The sequence below is a fragment of the Venturia canescens genome, chromosome 7 (assembly GCF_019457755.1).
Source record: "Venturia canescens isolate UGA chromosome 7, ASM1945775v1, whole genome shotgun sequence".
Lineage (NCBI taxonomy): Eukaryota > Metazoa > Arthropoda > Insecta > Hymenoptera > Ichneumonidae > Venturia > Venturia canescens.
Genome location: NC_057427.1, coordinates 12809352 through 12830082, shown reverse-complemented (window position 1 = coordinate 12830082; position 20731 = coordinate 12809352). Strand labels below are relative to the sequence as shown.

General features: G+C 35.5%; 1 protein-coding gene across 2 annotated transcripts in view; it reads left to right on the top strand.

Annotated features, from left to right (window-relative positions):
• Positions 1-314: 314 nt before the first annotated feature.
• The window catches only part of LOC122413021 (lachesin-like), a 36787-nt gene continuing 16370 nt past the window's right edge, over positions 315-20731 (top strand). The window contains exons 1-3 of one of the 2 annotated variants that reach the window (XM_043423087.1): positions 315-571; positions 11052-11143; positions 18306-18412. In XM_043423087.1, coding sequence (XP_043279022.1) covers positions 11074-11143; positions 18306-18412 — 177 coding nt within the window. In that variant the 5' untranslated portion in view covers positions 315-571; positions 11052-11073. Of the gene's footprint in view, positions 572-10660; positions 10701-11051; positions 11144-18305; positions 18413-20731 lie in introns of those variants that run through there. The other variant, XM_043423086.1, reaches the window with a different exon arrangement.

Below are 20731 nucleotides of genomic sequence, written 5' to 3'. Positions count from 1 at the left end.
GATGTGAGGTGCGGAACGTTTTGGAAAACACGACCAGACACCAGATCTTTTTATGAAAAAGCTCGTTGGCTGTTCGGTTAATATGTAATTGAAACATGTACGCAGATACATGATCAAAGGTGAGGAGAGCTGCAATTTTTTTCACCAAAAGTTCCCTGTCAGATCTCGCGGTCTCTCTACCACACTGGAGTTTGCGCGTTTCTCCTATTTCTCGCCTCCGCCTACTTTGCGCTCCTTTACATCGAGGAATACTAGAGCGAGGACGATCAGGATCGTCGAACAGTTTACCGGCGTCAACCGGTGCACACGGTTGCTTAACCAGACCGGAAGTTCGTTGATAAAGCGCCGGCGCAGCCACTGTGTATTCTCGTGTCACGTGCGCGCTCAATGTATCTCTTGTTCAATAATCTGCAATGTTTATAAATCATCCGGTTTATCGGAATATCAATCAATGATATCGGCGAATATGCATTTTGTATTTTTTTCATTTCTTTCCTTCTCCCGTTCTTCTGCTTCTTCTTCTTCTTCTTCAACGTCTTCTTATCTCTCGGTTATTTCACTGTCCTGTCACGTGAGTCTTTTTGAGACATTGAAAAATTAATTTTATATTTGGTCTAGTAAATATAATTCTATCTTTCTTTCGTGGTTCTTGTAATTTTTGATTTTTGTATTTTTCATTAAAAAATTGTGAGAGTGAAATTGTTTATGTGACGCCCGAACAAATGTGATTGATTCGATGAACCATCAGCTAATATGAATTTTTAATTTGTACTTCCACTGTCACTCGGATTTATCGAAATACCACTACAAATACAACTTTCATAATCATATTCAAGATACGACAAAATGTGCTCAATTTAAAAATTCATATATGAATGATCAATGTACGATGATCTGACCCGTCTGTCAGAGCACGGACTAGTACGGAGTCAGTAGAATCTTATAACGAACGTAACGTGGGATTTATTTGTTACCTTTTATTTTAAAATTTAGGGAAAATGAGTTACCACACCCCCTCAATTTCTCCACGATATATTTTTAAAATTGCAGGTACAACCACTGTTTATAGTATTTATGCAATGGGATTCTCATGAGAAGTGCTAGATTCATTTGTTGCGCCAACAACCGGTATATGTATATAGGAATAAAAGATGAAAACGTCCGAGCGAGTGACGAAGAGCACATAATCCGCCTGGCGGTAATGTAAAAAAAGAGAATCACAAGTTTGAGAGCCGGTAGGAGAGAAAGAGCAAACCCCTATCCTTCCGTTCATTGTAGCTGCTGGTTGAGAGAATAATTAAAAAATTCAAGCGGTTCGGATGCTCTTACTTGTCAATTCTTTCTGAGATATTTCATAAAAAATTCTCGGGAGTCAAAGGATAAAAAATTATAACCGCTAATAAGCCGTGGATATAAACATTTTTTAATTTGGTGCACTAGCAAGCGTACATTTTTTCTGGCCGTTCAAAGAGCCAAGGAAGTGCTACCAGACGTTGCACTAATCGAGACAGAAAGCAAAATAAACGTCGCAAGGTGATGGAGTCCAAAGCGTTTTGAGCTACAAATAACGCGTATCTCTCGCACAAAATCGAGAAAAATGAAGGAAGGAAAAGAACTGACATTTCCCTGGCAAATAACAACTAGGGAGTACGGCTTATTCGTTTTATTATGTTTAATCTCTTCGTTCGTTCTCGTCGTTTTGAGAGATTTCTCATTTTAATGTGATAATCCTCTTTGCGAATGAAGAGCATTGAGTGAAAAAATAAAATGCAAAAAATATAATTTTTTTTTTTATGAATCCGGTTGAGTGCGAAATGGAATTATATTCTTTTGTGAACATCCGGGTGAAAGAAAGTTCTGGAGAATTTCTAATTGAATGGGCTTTCTTCCACCGTGATAAAACAAATGTTTGAACAGAAGTTTTTCCATACGGTTTATACTGTTCTTAAAGGTTATTCCTTACGATTGTTACTTCTAACGTACCCCATTAAAACTGAATCACTCAGATGGTTGTCGTGCTTGCTGGTCAGAACTTGTCGGTATTTAATTATTGGACAATCATGCGATTTTTTTTTTAGATTTACTTCGAATAAGAATTTCTCAATGGTTTCCGATAGTTCCACATTGAAAAATGCCACGCGGTTTTCGGTTTTCTTTCTAGAGCTCCTCGCTCACGTGGTGATTTTTCCTTCCCTCTCTCCACTTCTCTTTTGGAGGATAAAACTTTAGTCGTAGATACAATTTGTAAAGTTCCAACACACGTGTTCGCAGATGAGTCGGCAATTACATATACTATTTTTCGAATTGGTAAACGCATTGGGATGTTCTACCATCAGTTGAAAAAGGTGTCTTCTCGAATTCTTCTTTCGTCTTACACTTTGAATGCGTACTATTTCGTTTCGATTCCAATAAACTAGACATGTTTGACATCCCTTCAAGCCTCACTCTCTATCTGTTAGTACAAGTAATGTCATTTTTCAATTGCTCCCAAAGGAATAATCCTCTCGTTGAAATACCATGCATCATCGCGATGGCATTACTTTTCACAATGTTTCTACTACTCGAAGAACGTTCTATTCCATTTCGCATCGTGCTACGCCATTAGAACGTGCTTCAAAATCTTTTCGCAGCCACTGAAGAGAAATATATTTTTGTGCTATATCTTGTTCATCCAAACTTAATAGTTCTCCGCTCTTTTATTCATTGCTGATCGTTCACTACGTTGAAGAGAAAGACAGCAAGATAGAGAAAAGATCTGAGGAAAGAGAGAGAGGGAAAGGAAGAAAGGAGGAGTAAACGAGGGAGAGTCAGGGAAAAGTGGAGTCGCTCGTCTGAACGAATGAACGAGATTCCAAGATCCCCTATTAGCGTAATGAGGAATTGCTACGAGTTCGTTATACACGCATCATTCTTCCTATACAACATCACTAAATTCGCGGTTGATCGTTATCGATTTCCTTGAAATTCCTCCCTTGAAACAAATTTGTTTTTTAACGATTTCTTCGGTCCATCACTCAATCGCCATTTTTCTCGTTCCTGATTGCGCCAATGAAATGATTTCTCCAATAACGAAACTTCATATGAGAAGCGTCATTTGTCACGAAGTGTTCATACTTGCGAAACTCGGATTTTAATGAATAATCAGTCAAGAGGTTGAGTATGCACTGTTATAAGAAGAATTAATGACATTTTTGCAACTTCAAATGCAACCAGCATGCTCGACAGTGTGGAAATCATCCTGAATCTTTTATTTAACTTCCGTGTCGCGTGAGACTCGAATAAAGCAGCAGATGCGCCAGAAAACACAGAATGCCACAGATCGTCGCGAGTTCGTATCATACGAGCCACGTCTCTCTCACTCCTGCGTATTTCGCGGTAACTTTTTATTGTCAGTAGCGTTGTTGCGACGCCAAACGAAGACGGTGCAACTATGCGACGGCATGAGGTGTGTTTGCCATCGTTTCTTTCTCCCTCTCTCTTTTATTTCTCTCTTCTCAAAAGAATACCCAAAGGTAAGAAAAACAGGAAGAAAGAGCAAGACAGAGAGAACTAGGCACGAAATTGATAACATAAATATCGTGGCGGACGGTGGCCGCAATTTATAGCCATTGTAATGACCCTTAATGTTCGCGAGTAGTTTGGCTACGGTGAACGCCTTTCCCTTGCCTTCTTTTTCTCTCTGCTATCTTCTACCATCTTCCTTTGCTTCTCTCGTTCTTTAGAGCTCCGTATCCCGTTCTACTCTTTCTTACAGTAGCAGGTTGGCGGGTCTCGTCGTCGTAATTCTCAGATGGGGCCAAACGTCACTAATTTTCTTAGACTCTTGTTTCCAAGTGTCTCTTCCTCAACCTGCTTATTTTCTGCTTGCGGCTCAAATTTATCAATATTCTTTCTCTTCGCTTTTGATGTACGAAATAAAATTGATTTTTCTATACTTTCGGAGGGTGGGATGAAGATATAAATATGTAGGAGAGACCGAGGCTGGTCGGCCAACTTTTCAAACCATTGCTTGTAGACAAGGAACTAAACATGATTTCAAAAACCAAATGGTTGTTTCGAATAGAAGCAACCTTCCTCTATCTCAGATAAAAATTTTCATTTTTAAACGTAAAACGAAATGAGTTATAGAATCGCTTTTTTAACGAATCGTTTTTGTGTCAACCGAACCCACGGTCGGGGTCTCGGTGACTGTGGTACTATTTTTACCTAATAATCAACTACGTATTAGTGGATTTAATAAAAACGGATAGTTATTAATACTATTCATTTGATGATTCGAACGATAAATAAGAAAAGTTCACGTAAGTCAATGTAAAGATAATTTTTGTCCATAAGTGTGCGAGAAACAAATATTTCATCCTCATTAATCAGAATTGCAGTTTTCGTCAAAATTTTCAAATCTTGATAGCATACTTCTGAAGACTTTTGGTTGTTTTAAGGAAGTTGAGGCATTAGAATGAAAATGATGTCATCGCTTTTAAACCGATTGCATCTTATAAAGTGAAGTGTAAAAAAAAATCAGTTAAATTTTCAGACAGTTTAGGAGCGTTGTTGCTGAGAAAAATCAATAACAATTTGGCCCAAATAACATGTAATCTTATGGAAGTCAAGACACATTCAGTGATATCTTCGTTAAAAATGATGCTAAAAATATGAAATTTTTTGGGCAACATGAGCAAGGCTTGCCGAATAATGCCAATTTTTTTCAGATTTATTAGGAGATTTGCTGAGATTATATTAATAATAATCTGTTTCCCGTGCAGTTTTTTGAGGCTAGGATCGTCACTGTTCGTGTTTTCGACTGAGCTTTCACGAGTTTTTCGTCTTTTTTTCCCCAAATTTTCTTTAAAGTGTATGCAACATTGCCAAACTGTAAACTGGCCTAACTTTTGAAAGGTACAGGTCATAACTTTTGGGTAAAAAAAATGACTGTACAGCCTCAACTTCCTTAAACAACGTGTCGCTTCAACGCGTTGAGACACATGAATGAGTGGAGGCTACAGCGAACAATTATATCAACTGGGTGTATGTTTACATTCCGTAGTTTGGGTGTTATTGTTTATTAGTCAAATTGCCTCATTGGCCAACTAGCCCCGGTCTCCCCTATAGTCAGACCAGTTGCATTCGAAGACGCTTGGCGGTAATTTGAAGAGCTACAGTTTAAGAATTGCGGCTTATGTCAAATAACTTCTAACACCACGATAAATATATATATATTTTGTCATTTTAGTGATTTTGGTATACCCATGTAAACAAAGAAGAATCCATTTTCCAACGAGCAGAATATTTATAATCCTTCATTCGTGAGATGAACTGCCATTAAGGAGGGTGGCTACCGATGATACAATGTTGCCATGCTAAACCATGTTAAATACATTAAAAATTTCAAAATGATAAAAATTTAATAAAATTTGGTGAACATATTCTTTGGGGCCAAATTTGACAATACAAATTTTTTAAGATTTTTCTTCTGTACAGTTATCGAGTAGATCACTAAAGTTCAAGTGTATAAGCATAGCGTTTCCATATATATAGGTATACATTCCGGGCATAAGAAATCTGCTTTAATGCGTAATTACTCGATAACCAAGCAGAAGAAAATTTTGAAAAAAATAGTGTCTTCGCACTTGATGTTGAAGAACATTATCACCAAATTTGATCAATTTCTTATAATTTTGACGAGTGTAGCCACCCTCCTTAATGATGACAAGAAAATACTTAAGGAGGGTGGCTAGCGACGATACAATGTTGCCATGCTAAACCATTTTAAATACATTAAAAATTTCAAAATGATAAGAATTTAATAAAATTTGGTGACCATATTAATATATTCTTTAATGCTAAATTTGACAATACAAATTTTTACAGATTTTTTTTCTGTACAGTTATCGAGTAATTGATCGCTAAAGTTCAGGTGTATAAGCATAGCGTTTCCATGTATATAGGTATACATTCCGGGCATAAGAAATCTGCTTTGATGCGTAATTACTCGATAACTAAGCAGAAGAAAATTTTGAAAAAAATGGTGATTTCGCACTTGATGTTGAAGAACATTATCACCAAATTTGATAAATTTCTTATCATTTTGACGAATGTAGCCACCCTCCTTAATGGTTATGAAGTTCCACGATGGTAAAAGTGAAGACATGAGAAAATGAATATATTTTTATTTTCATTATCGAAATTCCATTGAATTAGGATTTGAAACATCGTACAATTGTAAAGCGCTGTTTCAATGAGTTCAATTGGGAATAGAGGAGAGTGTTTCTCATCCCTCGAGGCGATCGCAACACCACATGATTCCCTCGTCTTCGTAGTTTTCGATGGTTCCATAGCGTTGTCGCGTGGTCAAACCGAGTGTAGCTCAAACTATAGGTACTCTTTATAGGTTGCTGCCGATCTCGCAACCTCGAGATTCTTTACCCCATAAATCGAAATACCATGCTCTCCTTTCTCATTTTTTTTTCTCCTTCTCCTTTCTATTGATTTTTCATTTTTCTTTTTTCTTCCTTCTTTCGCTTCCGCCTGAACATCTATATACGTTTGTTTATCTCTTCTCCTTTTTCTCGCCTGCTACAATTCATCCCTTTTGCTTTACTCTCGTTTCCTCGCTGCTCAACATGTATTCCTTTTCTCCTTCTTCCACTCTCCATTTTTTTCCATTTTTCTTTGAGAAAGGAACCTCATGAAGAGTAGATACATTTCAAAGAGTGCTCAAAATACTAGTGCCATAGAATTAGAAATCAAAAGGGAGAGGGAGAGAAAAATTTGATACACTAACGTAATTTGAGGGGAAAAAATCGCTCTTCTCCTCATTTGTCGTTATTTTTCTTCTCTCTTACGCCCCAGTCCCTAATTCGCTTTATAAACATTCGGAAGGCTCTCGGAAAATATAATCTGTGTCACCTCGTAATTTGAGGATTATTTAAGGGCGGGGTAATGTTAATTCGATGAACAAAGGCCCAATTTTAAGAATTTTTTTAGAGGCTACGAGTAATATAAATTTGTTTATTGATTGTGACTTTTTAATATAATATATGAGCAATATTTCCTGAATCTTTAAAACTCAAAGATCAATAATTAACTCGATGGTGGCAAATCTTCAGAAGCACTTCGGAAAAAGTTGTCCACTGGTGGTAAATAGTATAAATGTAAATCTACTCAACCGATTTTTTTTAAATTTAGCATTCTTCCTTACATAATTTACCAGGTATCTACGGAAGGATTTTTTTTCGATTTAAAAATTTTTTTGTGACATTTAGAAGTGAAAATGTCGATTTATCTCCTAAAAAATGAGTCTATTTTTTATTGTAAAATTAATAATTATGAAAAATTTAAAAAAATTCTCGTCGATATTTGGTCAATTAAGTGATGAAGTAGTATGCCAAATTGAAAAAGAATCGGTCGAGTAGAGTTCGATTTATACCATTCAACGGTGGATAACTTTTTTTCCGAAGTGCCGCTAAAGATTTGCTATCATTGAGTTAATTATTGATATTCGAGTTTTAAAAATTCAGGAAATATTGTTCATATATTGTATTATGATATCACAATTATTAAAATAAATTCGTATGATTCGTAGGGTCTAAAAAAATTCTTAAAATTGGGCCTTTTTTCACCGAATTAGCGTACCCTGCACTGAAGCATTTCAGTGCTTTTTGATGGCAGACTACTGAGTCAAAAAAAATGACAGAAATCGACTGTAAGATTTTTTTCCAACCTTCTGTATTGAAGTCTATGTTTCATTCTTAATATTTCATTCTCTAATATTTCTTATGTTCGTCCATCGGTATTACCTTTATTTGTACATTCTCAAGTTATCCGTGTAACTTTCTCATGTCCAGGACCGAGGAGGATAATAATTATTAATAATTCGTCATAATGAGTTAAAAATTGCGCAAAAGAGTTGATCGTTGTCGACTCTCTCGATTACGCTTGCCATTTCTTTGATAAAATATCACAGATTCCACAAATATGTTGCCAAGAGTTTGGAGCTATCGTAAAACGTTGTTAGACAAAAAGAAAAACATACCTTTGTTTCGGTATAAAAAAAGTGATTCAGTGCCGCTGCCCAGAGGCGGGAAAAGGATGAGAAATTGTAGTTAGTGCATGCGTTGGTGAGGATGAGACAAGAGAGACTTTTCGAGCTAGGAGTAGAGCTTTAACAGCAGGGGTGTTGCAGAAAAAGAGACAGCAGTCATACGAGGAATTCAATGCCGACTAAGTTCTTGAAGTTTTTCCAAATGTATTGCTTTTCGTGAGAGACTTGTTCAAAATAATGGCACGCGTTAATGCTGGAAAATTTTCTCATCTATACTTTTATACGATTTTTAAACTTTTTTTTCGACAGCTCAATTATTGCGTAGAGCGACATGTCGTATGGAACAAATTCTACGTGTAATATTGAAGATGCGATTTCACAAACACTACCAACCAAAACTTATAAAATCTCATTAGAACGGCAAACATGCACTAAGCTAACGGATTCGTAGAACGATCGGAAATTCATATCAGACCAGAGAATAACCATATTCAAATGCTCGTTTAATTATATCTGATTCGAAGGTTTCCATAGATTTTTCGTTATCAGTGACCGCTCTACATTGACTCGGACGTGGTTTGATGCTTTATTTTTTTTTTTCATTATGTCTCCCGATTCATCACAAGCTTCGAATTGGGTGTGCGACCTTGAATTTCCGAAATAATATTTGGATGGTTCGAAATAGTGGTTGGATGGCTTTTTCCCCACTTTGCGTAATACGGGACACGAGAAATCCTATGTATCTAAATATATATCCATACAAATACGTTGGATGTATCGTGCGGGCGGGGAAAAGTCGAAAAAGGGTAAAAAAATCATTTGAAACGTGACACAGAGTCGGAACGCGGAAATTTCTATTTTTCCCCTGTTGGATACCACTCTTTTTGTTCACCGTTGTTCTTTATTTTACTCCCTTATTCACTCTCGCTGATTTTTATTTCTTTTTTTTGACGCGACGTAGCTGCGCCGCGAAAATGTTCCTTTTTTAACGTTATTCTCGTTTTTTGGCACACGCGCTATTTTTATTTCACTCTTTCATTCACTCTCGCTGACATTTCTTTTTTTTGTATAATCATTCGAGGTTATGCACGAGAGCGAGGTTCAAAATTTACATAAAAACCGAAGCGGAAGGGTGAAAGAAGATGGCGAATTCTCGCTGTGGAACGAGAAAAGCGGAACAGAGAAATCTTTCCACCGCCTTGAAATTGTTCACAGCTTTCCGGCTCATTCCATTCGTCAATCGTTTTATACTACGCTACGATCGATCATTCATTTCCGTCTCGACGTATTCTTATGCAAAACGATGTGGATCATTAGTTCGAATGTCAAGGGCAGAGACAGTCTCTTTCACGTGAATTTTCAGCAAGCCCTGGTGTGTGACACATTTTTCCATTTTTTCCGTAAATTCTTGGCCAAGAACTCAGAGCGAGACAAATGATCATTCGCACAAGGGAAATAACGAGAATTTTCGCAAGAAAATTGCATCCTTGAAACGTCCGAATGAATAATCACGCGTGGTGCAAAGAAAATTGAAAACATTTTTCTATTTCCTTGGTATTATTATTATCCATATAATTTTCGAAATTTCACGTGATCGAAAACTAATCTCTTAATGTCGCAGAAATCGATTCATGCTGAAATAAAATAAGGTTAATTCTGAATGCGATTTACGAACCTCGTAAGAGAACGTGTCGACCGATCGATGAGTTTTTACAATTGAGTTCTGTTTAAACGCCGAGAATAATGATGAAAACCATCATTCTGGTTAGTCCTACCATGGCGTATGGGTGAAACTGAATTTGCAATTACGTTGAAAATTTCGTGTCAGATAGTTATACCGATCGGATATCAAGTGCTAATAAAATCCTTGCTGTTGTTCTTCAGAAAAACCCGTGGAGAATTTCAAAACGCAGAGTTATGGCAAAATGCCTCAGAAGAAGTGAAAACATCATCGTATATTTTATCCTTGTAAATATTTTCAACTCGAAATCAACAGAAAAATGTTTCCACATGTTTCTCATGTTTATATACGTAACTGAAGATATCTTTCAATAAGGGAATTTAAGTAAGTTGGCAGGTGAGTCGGAGCAGTGTGTTAGTTAGCGAAACTTTTTTTCCAAGTCACACCATCGCACCACTCGAACGGAATGATCGTGAAAACTCGAGCGGAATAATCGTGCGTAGCTCATAAATTTTATGTTCGCGATCAATTCAGAGCAAATATTTTTCAAGAAGGATAAGAATTGCCTGATTTGATGGCAAGGTGTCGATAACAAAGCACAAAGAGAAAATAAGTGGATCTTTTTCAAAATCCGTTGAGAGTAAGGACCTTTTCAAAAATTCTCCGGGCATTGTTAGGGGTTACAATATTTTTTTTGGTTATCGATATTTTTATGAATAATATTTAAAAAAAAAAAAAAAAAATCGTTAATAGTTGGGACGAGAGCTTGTTCGAAATTTGTTCTTAACTAAACTAAAAACCATTTCTACGAGAAAATATTATTGTGTCGGAACGCTCCCTTTTGGTACTGAATACTTTTCCTATGCAAAAGGAAGCCTTCTCAAGGAAATTTAATATACCCCGTTGAGTTACAAAGAGAATGTTCTGGAAGATGCACGTGGGTACTTTACGGAAAAAGACGCAATGTTATGTAAAAGGGTATGTGTACAGACAGGAACGCGATTATAAATGTATGAATGCTATTTCATATCGTGACTCCAAGAATTTGTTGATGCGCAATATCCAGATATTATTACAAATCGCAACCATTGTTTTATCCCGTGGGTGCGCACATTTAATCGAATACGACGAGGCATAACACGAAGTACGCATGGACATGAAAACAAAAACAAACGATAAAACGTGACAAGCCAAAAGTTTCGGAACTTCATTGTGACGCGTTACATTTGACGGGAGTTGGCAAGTCGAATTCCTGAAGTAGATAGTGCCGGTTGAGTTACTGGACCGTAAAGAGACTTACTAAAATGTGGTATATATTTGTGCTTCTAGTTGGTTCGATGATTCCGGCAAAATGGTTGTTGGAGAAAAAGCTATTTTCGTGATGTTGATCGTTCTCCTAACATATCCAAACGATAATTTTGGTAAGTCTTTCCACTTTTAAAGGGTATGTGATTGTTGTAAAAAATGTTCACTGATCGTCGCGATCAGACCGGCAAAAAAAGACGAGAGACGTAGAACTCTAAATAAGCGAATCAACCCTCGAGTTGCAGCGCGCTGATGAGTCGAAGCTTTAGCGCACCTCATTTTCACTTTTCGTTGCACATTAAACGAGAGGCATCTTGTTATCTGAAAATATGGTCCCGCATGTTCTCAACCTCTAGACTATTTAATATGTGTAACTTGTATGGGATAGAGAAAACTTGATAATGCATACAACCGAAAGCATTGGAGGAACATATTTGAGCATCAATATGGCTTTTGAATATATTGCGGACAGTTGCCGCAAGCGCTTTGGTGAAGTCAAGTTTGAGGACATACACACGCGAGGAGCATCATCGTTTGTTATGGAATATGAATTTTGCCAACAGAGCGATATCTATCGCAGTTTGAGGCTTGATTCAACATGATTTCTATATGCATGATTTATTTTTATTGGAAATTGGCATTAATCGGGACTTCTAAACTTCAATATTCGTTTCTTACGATTCATTGTGCTTCTTTGTAATGTGGCTAGTTGTTATTCGTTTAATCGTATTGTAATGATGATGTAGCAACTATTCACGAAAAAATATCGCTGATGAAATATAAATAAATCACTAACTTTTAGTAGCGATCCTGGAACAAGAATCTATTAGATATTTCGGTATTAGATGACTACCTATAAAATCTTTGGAGCCCCCATCGGAGCATGTATCTCTGCTTATTAAAAACTCCTCGACTCGTATGGATTTAGAATGATTATTTGCTGATCGCAATGTTAAAGAAAAATTATTTCGTGCAACGAAAATTCTAAATTGGTAAGCCAGTGTGATCGGACAATTTTTCAAATAATTGAATCTCATCTAAATGAAAGAATAAAAGCAAACATTCCTCGGAATATAGTTGTATATTGAATTCTGCAACTTGAAAAATGTTTGCTTTTGTACAGCTGAATACATGTTACCGATACCGTGAGCATGTCTGGTGAACACAGTCGCCAGTACATTTTCGCGTTGTGTTTTATATACGCTCATTTTGAGATTGTCCGAAAAGTGAGGTCTTTCTTTTCCTTCATCCCTTAATATTTTTCTCTTGTTGAACTTTTTTTTTCATTGTCTACTCTGTTTTTTCATACAAAGGACAATTACGCCTTGCTCGTTGAAAAAAATGTCTCGTTTTCGCTGTTCGAGTTAATAAGGACAAGTTAACAGCGTCAAAGCTGTCGTTGGCAACCAGGTGAATGAAAAGCTCCTTCTCCGTAAAGCCGCTTCAGAGAGCTTATTTTCCTCAGTCTGTCATTTCTATATCACTCGCGTATTATATAGGGGAGACCGGGGCAAAACGGGATACCTAAGGAAATATTGTACTTTTCAGAAGTTTGGGAAGCTCTGTCTATTTTTTACTCCCAAAAACTAAGAAATGCACTGGAATTCTGTTCAATTAAACAAAAAAAAAAAAAAAAACCGAGGCAAAACAGGGTACCCCTTAAAGACTCATGAAATTTTTTTTTACTATGATTTTGATTGAATGCACCTTGGGTGCATTTCGCACCCGTAACCGAGTGCTTCTGACTTACCACTGTAAGCGTTGAAAGCGATCTCGGATCTTACAGCACTCGAACGTAAGTCGAGCGCACGCTGTGAGCGCTCTCAGCGCTTACAACGCTCTAACGTACCTAGAATGCACCCTCTGTAATTCAGTTTAAAATTAATGATATGAATAATAACGAAGATTGCCAATGTTTATTTTGTAAAAATTTGTGTTCTTTATCCACTGAAAAAAAAGACAAAAAAATTTCTCTCGTTTTTCGAGTATCCCGTTTTGTCCCAGTCTACCCTATATATATGGGTCATTCCATACCAAACCGACCAATCCGTGACCCTGACTATTTTTGATTTTGCTGGAAATTTTCTATTATTTTGTACCTACTGAGAGAAGTCGTTCCTAATTTTTTTAGATTTTTTTCTCAACCCATCTGATCACAACAAATTTTTCAAAATTTCGTACAAATCGTAAATTTTTTTGTAAACGCCCATAACTTCTTCAATAACATAGATATCGAAAAAAAATAGTAGGTCATTTTTTTCGTCTTGAGTTGTAGTTTTATGAAAAACATACAAAAAAAAATGACAAGATAAATTTTCATACTTTTTTTTCAGTTTTTAACCAAAAATATTTTTTTTCTTTCAAATTTGGACCATTTTGATTATTTTTTAAATTCATCACGTTTTAACAGACCTTTTTACACATGCAGAAAATTTTTCAGCTTGATATATTCCATAATTTGTTACTTTTTTTTCTACTTCTTACCAGGTGTCAAACGAAAAAGCGTTTTTCTTCCTTGAATGAACAACGCAAGTATTAGAGAAGAGACATTCCGCTTCATTTTGGGTTTTTTTTAATGTCTCTACGTCTACGACCTGTTTTGTTCTTAGCTTCAATTTTGTAATTAGAAAAATTTATTACGATTATTTTTTGCAGAAAAATATTTTTTTTGTATGATGCGGTGTTTCTAATTTTTTTTGCGGCTGCTTTACGGAGTTTTCAGTATAGTTGTATTGAATCGAACACACATTTACCATATAAACTTTTTGAAAAATGGAATCATATTGACGCTCGTAATCCGATGTACTTGACAACTTTTGTATTTATTTAAAAACATTTTCTTTCTTGAATGAAAAGTCTTCCAACCATTGATTTCCATGATTATATAGGTGACTGCTCAAAAACCATAAATGTACTTGTCTCTAGTTTCTTACAATATTCATGCTGTATGTCAGATTTAAAATATACTTCAAGTAACATGCCTTCCTTCATGCACATGCAAATTGCGATAAAAACCTATTTCTCATGAATTAATCTGACTTAGTAATTACAATTAATTATATTACAAATAGAATTTTTTATACCTATTTTGAAAAAAACATTAAGAACTCTAGACGCTATATCATGTTGTGGAGCAATATTCAAGCATCACCTAGGCATTATGCTCATTTTAAGGTTTATAATTCGTATTGCATTATTCGAAAATCATCAACGAAATTAATTTGGTACTAAAATAGTTCAGTAACGGCTGAAGGTGAACTATTTGAGAAATTTCCGGAATTTCAAAAACGTTAATAGCTTGTAAAACACTGAAAAAATAATCTGCCCACTACGGGTGATGGCTTGAAATTTTTTATATGGTATCATGGTGTTTTTAGAACTTTTTCACTTTTTCAAAACACGACGTTTTTTTCGAAAATTTTTTTTTCTGAAATGAGAGATGTTCGGACCACTAAAAATATGATGAGAATGTTTTTAAGACTCAATGTGAGCATGTAAAAAAAATCAAAGAAATCCGAGTGGATCAAGGTCACGGGTTTACACACTTAGACAGGAATACCTCATGTATTTTTTTGGTTTTCAAGAATCTTTTTGGTTTTTTTTCCTGAGATGTTCCATTTTTGAGATTTGCTGTCAACACCGATTCCAGGAGTGCTATTTTCAACACACCCTTATACAAAAAAATACCATGGAACGAATTAAAAACAAAATTTTTCCAGTACATTTGAGTGTGTAAAAGATGTGTACAAGGTTTTATTTAAATCTATTCAACCAATTATTATTTATAAAATAAACAAAAAAACCTAAAATTTCAACGTTCACACTGTTCATAGCCCTTCGAATCGTCTTACACCTTCATCCTTGCTCCGTTATTGTTTACCATACAAAGAAATGAGGAGATATTAATGCACCTTTTAATATTTCATATAAAGCCAATTCAAACTGTATTATACACGGCTGGAAAATGATTACGTTTCACATGATGAAAAAAAAAAACAGTATTAAACCAAGTCCAAAAATGAAATTCATAAACATTGAAAGCTAGTCCAACATAATTGAAAATAGTTTTTTTGAATGAACTGAAATTATATTTTTCTTTAAAAGTGATATATTTTTGAATACGTCTATATGGTAAATGTGTGTTCGATTCAATACGACTATACTGAAAACTCCGTAAAGCAGCCGCAAAAAAAAACATTAGAAACACTGCATCATACATTGTTCAATATAAAAGCACTCGGAGTTGTGTCTTATTCGGCAGGCTGTAGAGAGTGATGGAAGTTCGGGCCAAAAAATTCCTCGAAGCGGGTCGTTCTGGATATAAAGAACCTAAATTTTTGTAAACATCGGAGTTGATAGAAATCCGTGATGGACGGTCAAAGTTAGCGATTTTTCGTAAAATTTCAAAAAAAAAACTTTGGAATGATATTTCTCTAGGCTTCTTCACGTAATTCAAATTTTCCTCATGACTTGCTTGAAAGATATGAAAAACGAAAAAAATGAGCCATATTAGAAGTTAATTAAGCTAGAAATAAGCCTGTAGCATCAATTTGAAAAAGGTCATTTTATTGAAATTTTCAATTCATTTAACTCGATCAGAATAAAAGGCCTCTTGATCTGGACGACTGAACAACATTTTTTTATAATCTAGATGGTGTACTAAAGGAAATGGAACCAGTATTATTTGACTTGAACGTAAAGTTTTTGTAAATCGTTATCTCAAAACGAGGCAAAAAATGAACATTTTTTCACCGTTACAAGGCTCGTTCTCGTGACCTTGAGCACTTAGAGAGTTGAAATTTGGTATTTGAGAATAGTTTTTAATGTACTTCGAAGTATCCAAGTTTGAGCAAGATCGAAAGATCCCTCCCGAGATATTGGGCGAAATTCAATGGATTTACTCATATATATATATGTGCATGCCGATTCATTACGAAATATTAGAGACGTATACACATAGCGATGAATATATAAAACGAATTGAACAATATTACCGGAAAAAGGATAAAGTGCAATATTCTACAAAATCTCACGGTGATTGTCTACTTATAATAGTTTAAATCCTATCATTCTCGTTATGAGATAAATAGGTCAATCCACTAAGCGCTCTCTACAACCTCTTATTTTCTTGAAACTCTCCCTATGTCTTCCGCTTCTTATCCACTACTTATTTCCACGTTGCTCACGATCCAGCTTTCTTGCTTTTTCCTCTACTGATATTCTCGTCCTTGCGTTTTCTTTTTCCTCTTCTTCTTTGCTTCTGCCTTTCCTGCTGTCCCTGGCCCCTTGGGGCACGGAGCCTTCTTTTTCTTGTCTTTCTCTGTCGTTTTCTCCCACACATTCCACTCTCAATGCGGCAGAAAAGCTCATACACTTCTTTTTCAAGCTTTTCTACTCTTTCTCTTCCTCCCCTCCCTCTATTACTCCATTTCTTTCTTCTTCGCACTTTTCGAGACCCAATCTTTCCATCTTTCTCCCTCTCTCTCTCTTTTTCTCGAATTTTCTTCTTTTGCCTTCTCGCCTCAACTCGAAAAGCGCTCTTTCCTCACTTATTCGATACTCATCTTGACTACGGGTTCTCTTATTCACTTGGGGGCTCGCTTATTACGTTTCGTTGTGGCTTCTTGTCGCTGCTTCGAGAGGGCTCTTAGCTATACACCCATTGAGAGTTTTCTATCTTTCTCTCAGTCGACGGACGCCATTTGTGAAAATCCAACACGAAATCGCTCACTCCTCTTTTTGTATACTGTGGACCCTCTTCTCTATGCCCTCTCTTTTTCAATGCCGTTTCAGCCTCTCTCTTTCTCCGTTTCTCTCACAGAGGAAAACTTTATTTCCCTTTGATTCTTTTCAATCATCTCGCAGTACGCGCTTCTGTTATGTACTAACCAGGATTCACGAGCACGGAATCGCTTATTCTTGTGAGCCATCAACCATTCACCAATGCAGTATGTAGGGTAGTATGGGGCAAAATGAAAATTTAAGGATTTAAGCAAGTTTCATTCATGAGCATATGGTCTTTCAACTATTTTTGAGTCCCAAAATTGATGCCCAGTCCTTGTTTCCCGAATTTCGTAAAAAAAAAAAAAAAATTTCGGAGCAAAACGGACACAGCCCCTCAGAGGCATAAAAATCGCAAAACCGACATTTTTCGAAATACAGCCATTCCAAGCGACTGTTCCCGAATAGAATGTCAACTCGATAATATGGGAAAAGAAATGGGACTACTCAGACTCTATTCCTTGGATGTAAATGAAAAGAAATGAGTCAAATCTTATATCCCATTTCTGTCATGTTTTTGAGGAATGCAAAAAATCAACTTTGGGTCCATCGTGTTGGGGTATATTTGGTGTTCGCACTACATCGGAATCCCACCATTGATTCATGGCCTTAGTTTCCGGAATTTCTTCAAAAAAATTTTCCGGGGCACAACGGACACAGCCTCCAAGAGGCATAAAAATCAAAATATCAACATTTTTCGGAATGTAGCAGTTTAGCAGACAGAAAAAAGCTCACCAAGACAGCCAAGTCCTCGTCTTTTGAAGACGTTTCTTGCATTTTTTGCGAAGGGTTATATTCGTAGTCCTCCGAAGATTGGATTTACTGTGTAACATGCAAAAAATGGGCACACACCTTGTGTACAAGTGTTGAAGACGAAGATGTTAGCTATGAGTGCGATTTTTGTAAAAAATGAATAAAAAACCTTTTTTTCTTATTCGTACTTTGATTACTATAGTGGTTTTTAAAAATAAGTCAAAAAAGCGAATAGATAGTGAGAAAGTAGTTTGGGATCTATTTTGCTCTGAAACTTGAATTTTTTGGAGATGTCACCGTGGAATTCAATAATTTACCATGATTTATGGTCAGGACATGATTTGGAACCGAAAAAAAATGTATGCATTTTATGAAATTTCAGTTTCGGGAAAGTCTGTTTTGCCCCATATTACCCTACTCGTGTACACATTATTTGTCCCATAGGAATTTAGTCGCATGGAGCACGCACAAATTTCCTGTAAGATCGAATATGAAGAATTAATTTATATATATTTTTTAATTACGCGTGGACAATTTTTGAATATACACTTCGTTTTAAGTTATAATTCATTCATCGCTATTGAGCTTTATCGAAAACGAGACTGCCCAATATTTCTTAGAAGTCAGAAGCATTAGAGTCGAATTTACATTTTGTACAAATACGTGCATCGCGAAACGGTATTTTGTTTTTTTTCTCAAATAGATGATGCGTATAATTTGTCTTTTCTCAATCGTTGATTCAAGGTGGCGCCTTTCAACCGGAATTCGGTGGTCCGATTGCGAACCTCACAATCCCGTTGGGCAGAGATGCAATGTTTACTTGCTTGGTCGAACATCTCGGAGGATACCGGGTAAGTATCGTGCAGTCTTTTGTCATTTTCAGTAGTCCTATTCTACATTTCGTCGTATCTCCCTTTCGTATTCAGTAGCTTAATAATTTTCATTTTTCAACCAATAAAATTCTGAGAGCAACCATTTTTTGTTTTCGCTTGTTACAAAGCCATTGGTTCTTCAAATCCTGAGAAAAAAAATCAAAAGGTAATTTACTCTCTCAAGTTTTATTTTGAGCAAACGTATAGAATTTAAATTTTTTTATAGACATAAGTTGCTTAGGAAATCTCATTGTTTTGGATAGACGTGCCTCTCTCAGTCTCGGTTTTATAGAACGATCGGTACACACGTGCCGGGAAATTCACCCTCCTTTCTCTCTCTCTCTCTATCTTTCTTTCTGGTTATTTCATTTTTCTCCTCGATATAGTTTCGCAGCGGAGGCGCCTCCAGGGTTTAGTATATTCACGGTAAAATGCAAATTTACCGCAGAAAGTTTAGCGATGCGCTATGATCACTTGAATATATATACATGTAATGTAACATCAAATGTTTACTTTGTCGACAGCACGGGATACCTAATCAATCTGTTTGAAAAACTTATATCACGTAGGAAATTTTATTTTTTTTTCATAGCAACATATTTTTGAATTAATGAAAGATGGGTATTTTTAAGAACTATCCATGCATCACAAAAATTATCATTTTTAATGAATACGCGGGCAACACAGCTGCTCCATCAATTTAGCTCCATGTCTAAATAATTTGCTCAAAATTACTTTGTAGAAATAACCTTTGCGATGATTTTGACTGTTCGGTCAGAGAAATTGGACTTGGAATTCTCATAATTCATCATTATTATCTCTGAATTTAAGTAACCAGCTTCAATTGATTTCAATTTTTCGAGAACTGTTCCATATGGGGCGTTTCATGCCAAATCAGACACTACTTTTGAAGTTCCCATTTTTTATTTTATTGATTTTTTTTTCTCGAAATAAATTTTTTTACTGGAGCTCACCAGATTTATTTCCCATTTTTGATAGCCACCAATTTTTTTTAAATATCGTAATTCTTTTCTCTAAACATATAACTGAATGAAAAATAATGCGAAACTAATGCATGAGTCGAGAAGGAGAAGGGGGGGGGGGGGGGGTTGAAATATTTGTTTTGAAATATCCTTCCAATCTGTTTGATAATGAAATAATATTTTATTATTAAAAAAATATTTTTAATATTATTAAAAATAATTCATGTTAAAATAAAAACGTAATAATATTTAAAAATAAATACGTTCGTTTTTCGGTATTATTTTTTACGTTTTAAACTGGACCGCGTTTTCAGATTAAATTCTTAGTCCTCAATTCTGCGAGCGAGTCCTCCAAGACACAAGCCTCAGCTTCAATTTTGTTTTTGAAAAAGTTTAATTCGATTTTTTTTCGCAGAGTTATCTCGTTTTCAGCAAAAAAAGACAAATTTCAGAAATTGCAGTGTACTGCGAGAACTAATAGATATCAAAGGATGTTTCAAGAGTGAAAAAAGTTGCATCTGGGATTGTTTTAGTCGCTGAAATTCTTTTAGATTTTTTTATACATTTTTTTTTATTAATTTTTCAGTGTAACCTAAAGTGCATTGATAGTCATAAATCGAAAAGAATGAGGTTTTTGATATAACTTTAAGAGGGAAAAAAGTTTCACTTTGTCATTTCCAGTTCATTAAAATTTTTTCGGATTATTTTGCAAATTTTTCTGGTCGGCAAATTTTTACGTTTTTTATCTATATTGCAGCTCGTTTCCTTAGAAAGTTTCATAGCATCTGCAATCGCTTGTTACGAAGTGCAAGGATCTTTTCTAATATGACATTAATAGAATAAAATTAGAATATTTATAAATTTATGCAATTCCCTATTTCGTCAAAATAATAAAAATTCTCGTATCTTATTATGTTAAAGAATTGAAATTTTTGTTTCGACGAAAATGCTCCGCTGCCTTCGCGAGTCTTCCTCCAGTAAGACTCGCAAAGATCCTTGCACTTCATAACGAGCGATTGGAGATGCTATGGAACGCTCCAACGAAACGAACTGCAATAAAGATTAAAAACGTAAAAATTTGCGGACCTAAAAAATTTGGAAAAAAAATCCGAAAAAATTTTAATGAACTCAAAATGATAAAATGAAACTGCTTTCTCACTTAAAATTGTACCAAAAATCCCATCCGTTTCGTTTTATAACAATTAATGCACTGAAGATTCCACCGAAAAATTGATAAAAAAAAAATTTTTGAAAAAAATCTAAAAAAATTTCCGCGATTGAAACAATCTCCGACGCAACTTTTTCTACTCTCGAA